The 14795-nt window shown below is 41.6% G+C and overlaps 1 protein-coding gene across 1 annotated transcript in view; it reads left to right on the forward strand.

The window, feature by feature from the left end:
* NPHS2 (nephrosis 2, idiopathic, steroid-resistant (podocin)) overlaps window positions 1-14016 on the forward strand; it is a 21850-nt gene extending 7834 nt beyond the window's left edge. Inside the window, exons 2-8 of the mRNA XM_014528324.1 lie at window positions 2227-2330; window positions 3950-4022; window positions 5096-5178; window positions 8045-8248; window positions 10300-10355; window positions 11744-11822; window positions 12973-14016. Of these exons, the coding sequence (XP_014383810.1) occupies window positions 2227-2330; window positions 3950-4022; window positions 5096-5178; window positions 8045-8248; window positions 10300-10355; window positions 11744-11822; window positions 12973-13251 (878 nt within the window). The 3' untranslated portion in view covers window positions 13252-14016. The remainder of the gene's footprint in view (window positions 1-2226; window positions 2331-3949; window positions 4023-5095; window positions 5179-8044; window positions 8249-10299; window positions 10356-11743; window positions 11823-12972) is intronic.
* The last annotated feature ends 779 nt before the right edge of the window (window positions 14017-14795 follow it).

A 14795-nucleotide genomic window follows, 5' to 3' on the forward strand; every position in this document is an offset into this window, starting at 1 on the left:
TGGGGGCCCGGGAGGGAGAGCGGCCTTTCCAAGTGGCAGCCGAGGGGTGTCAGATACAGTGGAATGCGCCTCCATGCCCGGAGCCACCGAGGCCAGCGCCTGACAGACACCCCCCACAAGGGGCAGCTGCCAAATGCATCCGAAGAAATACAAGTAACATCAACTAAATACCGGGGATCTCAAGAATGGGGAGGTCGGAGGGAGTGTGGTCTGGGTTAGGGACCAATGCACACGGCAAAGAAACCCTGCCGCTGGGTTTATGGCCACGGAAGAGTATACGGGCACCTCATCTAAGTGAAGACGTGCATGAGCTGGTGGCTCCGGGCAACTATGCAACTTATTTTTCCGTCCTCACTCCCACCCTTCAATCCTACGGAAACGCATGCTGAAGTCTCTTTGGGATGATCACTTTTCTAAAAGCAGAGGAAGCAGAGCCAAGTAGAGAAGAGCCAGACCCGAGTTTAAATCTCAGCTCAGCCGCTGGCTACCCATGTGCTCATTCATGGGCACCCGGGAAGGCGGCAGGGCCTGGCTCAGAGGGTAGCTGTGAGGATGAAAGGAGATGAGGCACCGTGCACAAAGCCTGGATCAAGGAACACATTCCGTTAAAACAGGATCCCTGCAAGCTGCAAGAGAGCAAAGTCAGACCGAAGGAGGGAATCACAGGGAAAGTTGTCTGTCTGGCTTTTCGGGGTGAAGCAAAATGTATCTGCTTCCAATTTTTTTTTTTTAATGAACAAAAGAAAAACTATTCCACTTTAAGTGTAGGATAAAGCTTAAAGGAAATTAAATAAGGAATACTTGCATTATATTGTTTTCTGCTGGCTAGGAAAATGTAACATTTCCTAGTTACCAGCAATGCAGAACATGCTGGAGCATTGAAAGCTATGATTTGAGCACGATTCATGCAGCCAGGACCATGTTAATGCTGTTTTGCCCACTTGATGCCCTTTCGTCAGCCAGAAACGTCCAGTCATTAAATGGTTGTTGAGTTCACTGCTATAGTATTGCTGAGAGTAGAGGTCTTGTATGTGCTTCAGGCCACAACGGAGAGGGAGCCAAGGAAGGAACCCTAGGTGTTTTACTGAGTAGTGTCATTCCCATCTCACAGATGAGGGAAAATGCTGAGGACTTGGTAACTTGCCCAAGACCTGCAGCTGGGCGGTGGAGATGCCTGAACTCTAGAGTAAGACAGTCTGATGGAAAAGCTCCTCCTTGCCCGCGCTGCCCCTGATTTCTGGTCATGGTCCCAGCATTGCCACCGACCAGCTGTGGCTTGGGCAAGTAGTTTCATCTGTGTGGACTTCATTCAAGTGAGTAGAGCCTGGGGCCCTACACAGTGGATGAGAAGTCTCATTGAGGATGAGGCGGCCTTGCTGAGCCCTTGTCGGGGAGGTTTCGGTGGCTCCCAAGAGGAAGGGGAGCAAGAGGCAGCAACATCCACTCCTCTGCCTCACTAAGCCCACACTCCCCTTCCAGGCTACTTAAGATTTAGGAGAAACGAAAAGGCGTCCCTTTACTAAAATGCTGGGGATTCTCGGACTATGTCTTATCTAAAGGCTCTTCCTACTTTAACATTTCATGGTTCACTAGTCACTTAAATCAAACAAATCGGATATTCAAGGAACTGATTCCAAGAGAATATTTTGTGAGTAAAGCTTTAAGTTAGGTTTTGGGTAGAGATACTAGTATTAGTTTCCTGTTCATATCCTTAATTACTGTGTGAAGGAATTTCGAGGCCTTTCTTTACTTATAAAATGTAATTTTGTCTGTATGTGCATTTATTTGTTTTTACCTGGCATGGTTACCACTGTAAGTGAAATATTTTTATTTACTAATTAAACATGGCAATAACACTGTTATTGCTCTTAAGGAAGAATAAGAAAAAAAAAAAGGCTAGCATGATGTTAATGGAGCAGCATTTTCCAAAGCAGATTACATGAGAAATAAACTCCATAGAACATAATTTGACCATTGCCTGGTCAAATGTTTGGGAAACACAATTCTGCCTTTTCAGGGGCCTGCTCCACCTTCCATAGGCCCACATGGCCCTTCACACAGACAGTAGCCTAGCCCTGTGAACTGACTTCGCTGATACCCAGCTTATTCTAATATTCCCACGGAAGTCTACAAACTGTTCTGACCCTAATACCAAGGTCTGGACAACACATGCTAGTCAGTGAAGATGGTGAAGTTTTCATATACTTCTTCTTCTTTTTTTTTAAGGTACCAAGTCTTCTGGGTTAGGGGCCTGTGAGTGGCTTCTTGTCCTCACATCCCTGCTCATCATCATCGTGACCTTCCCTTTTTCTGTCTGGTTCTGCATAAAGGTGAGATCGTTTAATTTCCTGGAGCCTCTCACTGACCACAACATGCCCACGTTTACTTCTGTGTTTCGATAAGGGCTGTCTGCTCCGCATGGAATGCCCTCCCCACTCACCTTCCGGGAGAGCACCTACTCCTTTAAGACGTTGCTCACATGTAACTGTGAAGACTTCCTTGACTTCCCCAGACTGTCATTCCCTTCCTTGTGCTCTGGTGTCACTCTGCTTCCCCACCCATTCTAGCACTTACCACATGTATAGTATTTGTTGACACCCCATCTCTCCGATTAGATGGAGAGCCCCTTCAAGATAGGGGCTACACCTAGGTCATCTGCCCTCTGTAACACAAATGATGCCATTGTAATAACCTGGCTATTATTTAACAGGAAAGGAAAAAAGGGAAGACTAGATAGACTACATATAATAGGCATGCCATTCATACAGCTTTGCCAACAAGCCACCTTTAACATTCTCCAAGTCTGTTCCCCACTGATTGATGGGGGATGGGAGTAGACAAAGGCAGTTTAGATACATGCCCAGTAAGGTCTGAGTGACGTGGGAGGATGCCTGCCCTTCTGCCAGTCATACTTGGGAACAAATTAGTGGCCAGGATGGGGGAGAATTTGTGACTAACTGGCATTACTTTTTCTTTAAACGTTTGGCAGAATTCCCTAGTGAAGCCATCTAATCATGGATTTTTCTTAGTGTGAAATTTTTAAACTACTAATTTAATCTCTTCTAGTTCTTTTCAGTTTTTGTTTTTCTTTTTGAGTCAGTTTTGGTAGTTTGTGTATCTGTAGGATTTTGTCAATTTTATCTAAGTTATCTAATTTATTGGTGTATAGTTCATAGTATTTTTTCTTATATTTTTTTATTTCTTTAAGGACAGTAGTGATGTCCCTGTATCATTCCTCTTTGATTCCTGGTTTTAGCAATTTGAGTCTTCTTTTTTATTGGTCAGTCTAGATAAATATTGGTCGATTTTGTTGATGTTTTCAAAGAACCAACTTTTGGTTCTGCTGATTTTCTCTATTGGTTTTCTCTTCTCCATTGCATTTATTTCCACTCTAATCTTCATTAACTTCTTTCTTCTTGCTTTAGGTTTAGTTTGCTCTTCTATTTCCAGTGTCCTAAGGTAGAAGATTCAGGTATTATTTTGTGATACTTCTCACAGTTTGAAACATAATATAAGAACTGGTATTAAAATATACTCCCTCTTTCTGTTAAATAACTGTTAATTGAGACATATAAAAGCTAATCATACAGAAGTCACAGAAAAATACAAGATTGAACATGCTGTGGAAAACATGCTCTGATTTCTTTGAGTTAGGGACTATCGAACATTAGTGGAAGCATTATTATTATTATTTTTAGATAATCATGGCTCTTTAATAAAAATTCTGTTCACAGGCTCAAAAATGAACATGGTCAATATAGGTTTTTTTTTATTGGTTTCTGAAATTCTACACTTACTAAATGTAGATTTTGGAAACCTACATATCTAGTTTTTCCTTGGTTCTCAAAACCAAAGATTCCTGATACTTAGCATTACTCTCATGTGAAGGCCTTTGAAGACTCTCTTTTTCTTTCTTGGTGTGATTCAAAAGTATTAAATTTGCTTTTAGGTTGTACAAGAATATGAGAGAGTAATTATATTCCGACTGGGACATCTGCTTCCTGGGAGAGCCAAAGGCCCTGGTAAGGAACAGTTTTTTAACCCCCTGTAGACTTGCCAGTTTCTTCAATCCATGCACATTTGTAATATCCACCTAAGATTACATGAAATAACTTGATTCATGATATCTCCATTTTCCAATCTGGTACTTGTAACAAGGTTTATTAAGAAATTCTGAAGAGAGCATTACTACCAGGTCACAATAACCAAGAGAGAAGATGGGTGCAGAGAACTAAATGCCAGGGCCAGGCTGGCCAGAGTAACAGGTAGGCTTAGAACCCATGTCCAGGCACCAGTTTTAGTAGAATGTGTGTATGGTCAGAGTTCTGTGAATTCTCAGAGCAAAGCTAAGCTAATTCAAAGTCGAGAGGGTCAGACCAAACTATGGGAAACAGACAAAGTTCAGCGTCCAGGTAACAAAGTGGTCTTTAGTTGGTGGAATTGAAGAAAAACAGATTGAGCACTTCTTATATTTCAGATACTGTATAACTACCAGAGATATAAATATGAATGAGACATGGTTTCCGAATTCTAGGACCTTAAAGTCTAGTGGAGCTGATGTTCAGAGGTCCAAGCTGATAATGGGCACTGATAGAAGCATGGTTAGTCTGAAAGGTCTAGCAGTTGGGATTTGGATAGCCAAGCGAGCCAGGAAGGCATGAAAAGGAGCAAAGTCCCACGGTGCATGTATTGGAAAGGGTCCAAATTCCAAGCCAGATCTACAGAAGAAGGTAGAGAATAGAGGCCAGACTAGAAGACATAAATCAGAGTTTGAAGATTCATAATCAACAGACCAAGGTGATCATACAGCCTATTTTGCCAAGGATAATCTCCGTTTATGCCTGTTGTCCTGGAGTAGATTGTAACAGTGCTCTCTTTTCACTCTCAAAAGTGTTCCAGATTGAAGAACAAATTATACAGTAACCTTAGCAACAACAGACACTATGGGGATAGTGGTGGGGTCGCCCAATGGCCTGTGTGTAGTTGCAGGCTAAGAAAAGCAATGAAATGTGCAGCCTGACCCCCCCCAAAAGTGAACCCCAAACAGTCTCCATGCTAGCCATTCACCTGTAACTTTCTCCTCCCCCTCACCTAGGTCTTTTCTTCTTCTTGCCCTGCCTGGACACCTACCACAAGGTTGACCTTCGTCTCCAAACCTTGGAGATACCCTTTCATGAGGTAAGCCAAATGATGGATGTTGCTTTCTCTACATTTTACAAAGCTAATCTAGGGCAAAATGACTACTTAAGATCAAAAGTAGAAAAGGGAACTAGAGATATGGACTACATCAAAATGAAAAAAATCCCGAACAACAAAGGACACAATTGACAGAATGAACAGGTATTCTATGGGTGGAAGAAAATAACATGTCTGATAAAGGGTTAATATCTAAGATATATAAAGACATCCTACAACTCAACAAGCAAGCAAGCAAACAAACAAAAAGGATTTGTCATAGTTTTTATGTATCAACTTGACTAAGCTATGGTACCTAGATATTTGGTCAGAAACATCTGGATGTTGCTGTGAAAGTACTTTCAGATAAGATTAATATTAAATCAGTAGACTCTGAGTAAGGCAGATTACATTCTATAATGTGGCTGGGCCTCACCAATCAGATGGAGGCTTCAAGAGAAAGACTGCCCTCCCCTGGAGGAGGAGAGAATTCTGCCAACAGACTGCTCTCAGGCTGGAGCGGCAACATCAACTTTTCCTTGAGTCTCCTGTTGACCTCTCCTGAAGATTTTGGACACACCAGCTGGGCTAGCATGACTTTTTCTCAGCCTCTACAATTGTGTAAGCAATTCCTTAAAATCTCTTTCTCTCTCTTTCTAGATACACACACACACACACACACACACACACACACACACACACACTGATTCTATTTCTCTGGAGAGACCTGGCTAATACAGACTTGAATAGCAAGTCTCCAAAGAAAATATAGAAATTGTCAACAAACACATGAACAAATGTTCAAAATCACTAATCATTAGAAAAATGCAAATCAAAACCACAATGAGATACCACCTCACATCTATTAGGATGGCCACCAAAGAGAAGGGAAAAAAGCCAGAAAATAACAAGTGCAGGCATTGCAACCCTTGTGTACTATTAGTGAGTATGTGAAATGGTACCATTGCTGTGGAAAACAACAATTCCTCAAAAAATTTAAAACAGAATTGTCATTAGGTCCAGCAATTCCTCTTCTGGGTATATACCCCAAGGAACTGAAAGCAAAAATTTGAAGAGGTATTTATATACCTATGTTCATAGCAATATTAGTTACAATGACCAAGAGGTGAAAGAAACCCAAGTGTCCATCAATGGCTGAATAAACAAAATGTGGTATATATCTATCATGGAAAATTATTCAACCTTGTAAAGTTAGGAAATTCAGACACTTACTACATCATGGATGAACCTGGAGAACATTAAGCTAAGTGAAATAAACCAGTCATGAAAAGACAATACTGTATGATTCCACTTATACTAGGTACCTAGAGTAGTTAAACTCATAGAGACAGAAAGTAGAGTGGGGGTTTCAGAGGTTGGGGAGAGGAATGGAAAGTTCTTGTCTAATGGGTTTCAGTTTTACAAGATGAAAAGAGTTCTGGAGATTGGTTGTACAACAATATGAATGCACTTAACACTAATGAACTGTACACTTAAAAATGGTTAAGGTGGTAAATTTGATGTTATGTGTATTTTACCACAAATAAATTTAAAAAGTAGAGATAACACCTAGATTTTTCTATTGGTAATTTAGATTTATAAGCCTTTCCTAACTGTCCCCCACTTTCAGTTTAAAGATCTTTCCTATGCTTTCTTTTGTTAAATAAAAACCAAAATTATATATATTTAAAGGTTTATTTCAGATAATAAAATATAAAAAAGAAATAAATAAAATTTACCCCTAATCCTATTACCTATAGACAGATGTAGATATTTTGGAGTGTATCCTTTCAGACTTATGTCTGTGTGTGGTTATATTTACAGACAGGAATATATATCAAACCATACATTCCATAGTAGCATGACTTATTTTATTTTTAATATATTTTAATTGATTTTAGAGAGAGAGAGAGAGAGAGAGAGAGAGAGAGAGAGAAACATCAATGACAGAAAAACATCAACATCAATTAGCTGCCCCCTGCACGCTCCCTACTGGGGATCGGGTCCACAACCTGGGCATGCACCTTAACCGGAATTGAATCCTTACCTCTTTTTTTTTTCCGAATCATTCCTCTTGGTTCCTGGGTTGACACTCAACCACTGAGCCACACCAGCTGGCCTAGCATGACTTTTTTTTTACCCCAAATTTTTGTGATCATCTTTTTATATATTAGCTATGTTTCTACCCTTTTATTTTACATGGACACAAAGCATTCTAGTGTATGGACATATGTACCACAATTTATAATTCCCTATTGTTGATATTAGGTTGTTTCCAATTTCTTATTACAGTAAGCAATACTGTGAATAACATCCCTGAAGCTAAATCCTTATATGTCCTTGTGAAGGGTCTGAACATGGACATGCTGATTGCAGCTAAATCCTTATAATATGTCCTTGTGAAGGGTCTGAACATGGACATGCTGAGCACATGCGTCTGCGAGGGCACTGGGCGTGCATTACCAGCCTGCCCTCTCGTGTACACCCAGCACGCAGAGCATGCGTGTGCTTGCTTCCAGACCGTGCTTCTCTTGAGCACATTTTTGGGGGCATCAGTTAAAAAGACCTGATAAACAACTGTTTTTTTCATGTAAGAAAATTCTTCCTGGTTTTTTTTTAACAAAAATATTTACAACAGGACTCCCTTACATTGTGAATGCTTTGGCGTAGTTAATAAAAACTCCTTAATCTTCAGAAACACGTCTATTTTGAATAATGGGTAGGCCAACTACTCTTTGGTTTTTTTCTTGCTAAAAATCTTCCTTTGAGAAAATTCCCCTTGAACACATTTAGTTCCAGTTCCTTTAATCCCGAACGGGAAAGGAGTCCAAGAATCAGGCCTGACAGCCACACTCTCTTTTCTGCGTAGGTTGTGACCAAAGACATGTTTATAATGGAGATAGATGCCATCTGCTACTACCAAATAGAAAATGCCTCTCTTCTCCTAAGCAGTCTTGCTCATGTGTCCAAAACTATTCAGTTCCTCGTGCAAACCACCATGAAGCGTCTGCTAGCACATCGATCCCTCACTGAAATTCTTCTAGAGAGGAAGAGCATCGCCCAAGATGTAAAGGTACTTCAATAAATTTAACATTGAATGTGTGGAAATATATCTTTATCTTTTATTCATTTCCTTCATTGATCGTTTATTGAATCTGCCATGTGCCAGGCCTTCACTGTTGAAGGTGCTACCCCTTAAGAAACTGATAGCTAAGTAAAAGATGATCACATTGATCCTGAGCCAATCATAGTCACCAGTGTGGTGCAGGTTAGGCAGTCATTGCTATAGTTTTTGCTCTCAACCCTACTCCAGCAGCTTCAGATGCAATGTAAAGTGCCCACATAGCACACAAAGTGGTAGGAGTGGGGGCTGGCGGGGTGAGGATGGGGGCTGGGTGGGAGAGGTTGTTGGCATACCAAGATGATAAGGAATGTCTCCTGGGAGCTGTCTAGTTGGGGAAACAAAGTTAAACAATGATAAGTTCAAATCAGACTTTCAGATAAAAAGATGTCATAGACCCTTACATGATTAATTCCCAATCACCTCGATTTAACTGATTTGGAATTGGGGGAGGGAGAGAAGAGCCAGAACTGCCTCTCAAGATTGGCAAAGGCATTAAGAAGCGAGGCAAGAACAAAGCAGGATTCCAGAAAACTGCCCAGTCAAGTGGTAGTTACCTCCAGTGACAGAGCCTGTCATGAGGCCATGGGGCACAGAACTGAGTTAGGGGGTGATGAGTCATGACTAGCTGAAAGGGGGACCTCCAACAGGAGGATCTAAAGACCAAAGGCATTGATAATAATCGTGCTGATGGGGCCTGAGCGGACACTAATCTGAGAAAATGAAGTACCCAAATGTTTGTGAGTTGTCCCACTTGCTACTGATAAAACAGTGGTTAGCATCCTGGTTGTAAATAAAGGGAAGAGTTCAGTAAATAAGAGAAGCTAAAAGGAGGAAAAGTTTTAACAAGAGGGACACAGGAGAGTTGTTGCTCTGGAATGTAAAAACCATCCAAGTGTGCCCCCCCGCCCCGGCCCCCGTTCATCCGCTCTTCCTGTTCTTCCCTCCCCATTAAAGGATAAAGTCCAGACTCTTGACATTGAAGCTTGCCTTGTTACACTGAATTATACTTTATGTATTTTCACGTTTGTCTTCCGGGTTATGAACTCCGTATGGCAGGGGCCGTATGTTATTCCTCTCTCTGTCTCAGGGCCTGGCTCAGGGCGACCACACAGCAGCCTCATAGTGCTCTCTGGTTGAGCGAAGAAACAGCCCAGCTGTTGCAGCCTCACTTCTTGCTGTCCTTCCCCCGTGTGTCCGATACTCCAGCCTCCTTAGCATTCCGCCGGCTCCTTGCCTCCTCCGCATGGAATACTTCCCTTTCTCCACAGGCAAAATCCTATTTGTTCTTTAAGATGCCACCTCCTCTGTGACGGCTTTTTCAACACTCCTTCCTCTCACCAAATTCCAAAATTAGTCAATCTTCTCAGGTTTCTCAATGCACTAAGCTTATTAGTTATCTAACAACTAAGAAATAATTAAGAAGGAAAAGAATATGAGCCCACATGTGGAGCTCCATGCCTTGTCCACTTTTCTCCAGAACCCACAGTTCATTTTCTCCCGCCTCCCGGGACTGGATGTGGGGAAAATGGATGCCACCAACAGGAAGGCCGTGCAAGCACCTGTCAGTGAAAGCACCAGTTATTTGGGAGAAAACTACAGACTCTGGGTTTCTAATAAATGTATTTTAAAACAGATTTAACAAATACGCCATCTGTAGCATTTCCCTTTGCTTTTATGACAAATTGCCACAAGGTTGGTGGCTTAAAACCACATCAATTTAATCTTTAACAGTTTTGAAGGCCAGAAGTCCAGAGTTAGTTTCGCTGGGCCAAAGTCAAGGTGTCAGCAGGGCTGGTGCCTAATGGAGGTTCTGAAAGGACCTTGCCTATTTCAGCTTCTAGCGGCCGCCTGCATTTCTTAGCTCGAGGCCCTTCCTCCATCGTCAAAGTACATCACTCTGCTGTCTGCTTCCGTCACCACATCGCCTTCTCTTCTGTAGTCAGATCTCCCTCTGCACCACCTGGAGGTTGTCACTGACATCTTGACTCTTCCCTCTGCAGGTCGCCTTGGATTCAGTGACCTGTATTTGGGGAATCAAAGTGGAGAGAACAGAAATGTGGGTAGGAAATGAACTGGGAAGAACAATATGATAAATGGAAATATTTTGGTTTTATCAAAAAATTTTTTACTTGATTAGTTATTTTCATTGCATGAGTATGACTATAGCCATAATAGCATAAATTTGGGGGAGAAAAGAGAAAAAACACCTATACCTATTATCTCATAAACATAACATAATCATTGTGACATTTGGGCAAATTACTTTCATTTTCTCTGTATGAATTAAAAAACTTTTTTGAGATAAAATCACATAACATAAAACTCATCTTTTTAACTACTTTAAAGTACAATGCAGTGGTTTTTAGTATATTCACAAACTGGTGCAACCGTCACTACCAACTAATTCTAGACTATTTTCATCACCCCAAAAACAAAGCCTGCGCCCTTAGCAGAAACTCCTCATTTTCCCTCCTCCCCAGGCCCTGATAACCTCTTTCTCTCTCTCTCTCACTCTCACTCTCTCTCTCTCTCTCTCTCTCTCTCTCTCTCTCTCTCTCTGGATTTGCCTGTTCTGGCCATTATATATAAAGGCAGTTATACAATATGTGGCCTCTGTGTCTGGCTTCTTTCACGTAGCATAATGTTTTCAAAGTTCACCCATGCTGTAGCATGAATTAGTACGTCATTCCTTTTTATGGTCGAATATTATTCCATTGTGTGACTAGACCACATTTTGTTTATCTTCTCATCGACGGATGGACATTTGGGTTGTTTCCACTTTGGGGCTATTATGAATAATGCTGCAATGATCATTCACGTGCAAGTTTTTATGTGAACATGTTTTCAATTCTCTTGGGTAGATACCTAGGAGTGGAATTACTGGATCATATGGTAACTCCATATTTAACTTTCTGAGGAACTGCCAGACTGTTTTCTACCCATGTATTTTTCATTGTTGCATTCAGGGTAAAAGTAAAATTTTGTATCTTTTTTGTAATACGTTAAGTATTGTTCTTATTCGGTCGGTTCTGTGCTTTTCAAAACAATTCTCTTGTATAAACTGAGATAACTTCCCTCATTCTTATTATTAATAACGTGGCTCTTCAAGGTTTTTTTCCTTGTTCTAATTTAATAGCTGGGATTTAGATTAAACTAAGTGGGGGGAAAAGGAACATAATCCATCAACACAAAATTTGTTCTCCATGGAAAGAGAAAACCGTAGCTCTACTGTATCATCAGTGATAATAAAAATCTGCGTAAGGCACTGACCTTGAGACACACCCTTGGCCGACTGTCTGCTCAGGGATCTAGGGATGGCACTCTGTTCATCAGAATTTTCTGTGCATCGTGAACAACAGTAGGGAAGGGGGTCAGACTGTACGGGAGCTCTGCCTGCTGAGAGCAGTGCCGCAAACCTACCTGGCCGCGTTCTTTCTCTTTCAGTAAGGACGTGAGGCTGCCGGCCGGGCTTCAGCACTCCCTGGCTGTGGAAGCCGAAGCGCAGAGACAGGCCCGCGTGCGGGTGAGCCAGCACTGAGCAGGCCATCTGCCCTCCGAGGCTGTTCTTTGAGAAGCACCGGAGAATCCAAAAGGCCTGCTCATGCAGAGCATTTCCCCTTTGCTTCCTCACCTCCCATTCGTCCAGGCACTGGGAGGAATCTGGCTTGTGCTCCTCACTCCAACCAACTCTATTAAAATTGCTAGTGTGCTAGTAGCTCCTAAATGACTAATGCAACATCTCCTCCCTTTACTCCCTCTCTCTGAGGCCATTGGTAACAGTGACCATCTCCTCCAGCTTGAGTCTTGTCTTCATTCTCTCTCCCTAAAGGCCTCTCACCATACTTCATCCTTCTTCTCTTGTATTGGCATCTGTCCTGGGTAATATCAGTCACCTGTCACCTATAGGTTAATGACACCCAGACCTGTCTCCCTTGCTCTGCGCAAGCTCTGGAGAGACAACCATGCTCAGGGGCCAGTTTCCTCAACACCAGAGCCAAGAGAAGGCTGTGCGACCCATAGCCTCTACTCAGACATGCCAGTGAGAAGCAAGGATGTGGCTGCCAGCAACTCCTGACTTGTGTGGGTGGAATGGGGTGATGGGAAGAGGAAAATGAGGACTGAAGGGGAGGCAGATTTCTTTTAAGGAACAGGAAGTAGGTGGAAAAACCCCTAACCACATAGAAGGTTGATGACTGAGGGGAAGTGGAGGAGGACGGGAGGAAGATGGTCTTCAGGGCAGAGTGGTATCTAACCCTCTCTGCCCACTTTAAAGTGGCATTCAGGTGGTGAGATTGGTGTTTTTCCTTCTGAAAGGCTTTCCCATTCATTTTGCTTGAGTTGGGAATTACCCTTTCAGGATTCCATGTTTTTGCCTGGAATATTGGCCAACCTTTTCTCTATATGGCAAAATCCTTTTAATCTTTCAAGGCCCACTAGACATAACGCCCAAACCCTTCACTATACTTGCCATTTGTGGCCTCAACAAATTCTGCCCCAAATTACAATTAATGGTGTAATCTGTCTTCCCTAGAGCAAGATCCTTGAAAACGAAGACCATCTGTTCTATGCTTCACAGCACCTGCCACATAATAGATGCTTGCTGAATAGTGATTAAAACTGTCCAGGAACGAAGAAGGGAACTCACTTTGCTTTTCTTCACGTCTGTTCTCTAGATGATCGCTGCAGAAGGGGAGAGAGCCACCTCTGAGTCCCTGAGAATGGCAGCTGAGATTCTATCAGGCACTCCAGCTGCCGTTCAGCTCCGATACCTCCACACTCTTCAGTCCTTGTTCACAGACAAACCGTCCACCGTGGTTATACCTTTGCCATTTGACATGTTAAATTTTGTGTCTTCTCCCAGCAACAGAACTCAAGGAAGCATCCCCTTCCCAAACCCTTCCAAACCTGTTGAACCACTGAATCCTAAAAGGAAAGACTCTCCCATGTTATAAGAGGGGCGAAGGATGCTATGTGGGAGCCTGCCATGTAACAGCCACACCCCTGAGTGTTCTCACTTCCTGCCCTTTCTTTTGGTTGCCAGACAGAATGCCCTTGGAATGTATGAAGTTGCAATGCGGCAACCTACCTACATGAGAAGACAGTGAAATCATGTAATGACCAAGAAGAGATACAACAAGTTTAAGTAGATCATCTAGTCAGAGTAATTATGGGAAAGAGCTTTAGCCAACATTCTACTTTGGAAAGAATTTTGAGTCCATATATGGCTAAACTTAGATGTGGTTCAGATGTCCTTTTTGCTGTGTGCCCTCTGGCCCCTTTGGCAAGGTCTTTGCTGCTCCCACAGCCCTTTCTACATGCGCTAATCATTGTGTTTATTACACTGTGTTGTATAGTCCTGTACTTAAGATGCAGGCTTCTCTCCAACTATACTATGAACTCCTCAAAGGTACATCTCCCAAAGGTCATTCTCCCCTGACCACACTCAACCTTGTACACTCCACCCCATAGTCCTCACACCTAATCCTGATACCTGCACCACAGTGACACTTAAATGTCTGAGTGAATGAGAGTAAAAGAGATATAGTTGGGCTAAATATAAATAAAAAATTTAAAAGGAATTATAAAGTTCATTTTTTATAAAGACTCCTTTTTGAAATATAGAAATAAAAGGACAAAAACATTTATCTGATACATGTTGCTTAAAATCGGAGGAAGCATCACTAAAAATATGGGGCCAATGTATTTTCAGTATAGAATTGACCAGTTTGCGTATTTTTCAAACAGTAACATTATGTGATCTATACATACTTTGAAGTATTCTTTTCTTGTATGTATTCCCTAATACGAATATATTTATATAATATAATTGGTCTTATTTTTTATTAACTTGCCTTATACAATTAGAAATATATATCTATAGAAAAAATATTAGTCACATAAATAAGAATACTGATATATATATGTAGTGAATCTTCTTATAAACTTAAAAAAATCAATAACATTATAAAACATTACTAACATGACAAAAACATGACTAAAAATCATTATGAAGAGACATATGATAGAGATGACCCTGGGATTTTCCATGTTGCTGTAGCAGAAAGAAATGGTGATGTCTACCCCTAGTGCTCACTAGTTGGTGATTTCTCTCCGTCAAAGTGCCTCTTTACTCTTCATGTTATCTAATGTTATTATTGGAGATGTCTTCCTGCTAGCCCAAACTTTAAATATTTTGCATAAAAACATCGGTAAAGGACTTCTGTTTATGAATGCTATCCCATAAAACCCCGTTGAACATTATTTCAGAGAGAAATGTATTCTGAGCTCCTAACAGTGAACCTAGACATTTTGTTAGTACTTTATCTGTTGAAGACAGGTTGTTTTCCCACTATGTTTAAATAACAGCGACAAGGCCCCAAACCAAGGGTGCTTTGCCCATCCTGTTCTCTCTCAATCACTCCAATACTCCTTCCCTCTGCCATCCTCCTGCCCTCTACAAAAAGAACAAAAACTCCCTAGCAGTCTAATATAGCAG

The sequence above is a fragment of the Myotis brandtii genome, unplaced genomic scaffold (genome assembly GCF_000412655.1).
Source record: "Myotis brandtii unplaced genomic scaffold, ASM41265v1 scaffold630, whole genome shotgun sequence".
NCBI lineage: Eukaryota > Metazoa > Chordata > Mammalia > Chiroptera > Vespertilionidae > Myotis > Myotis brandtii.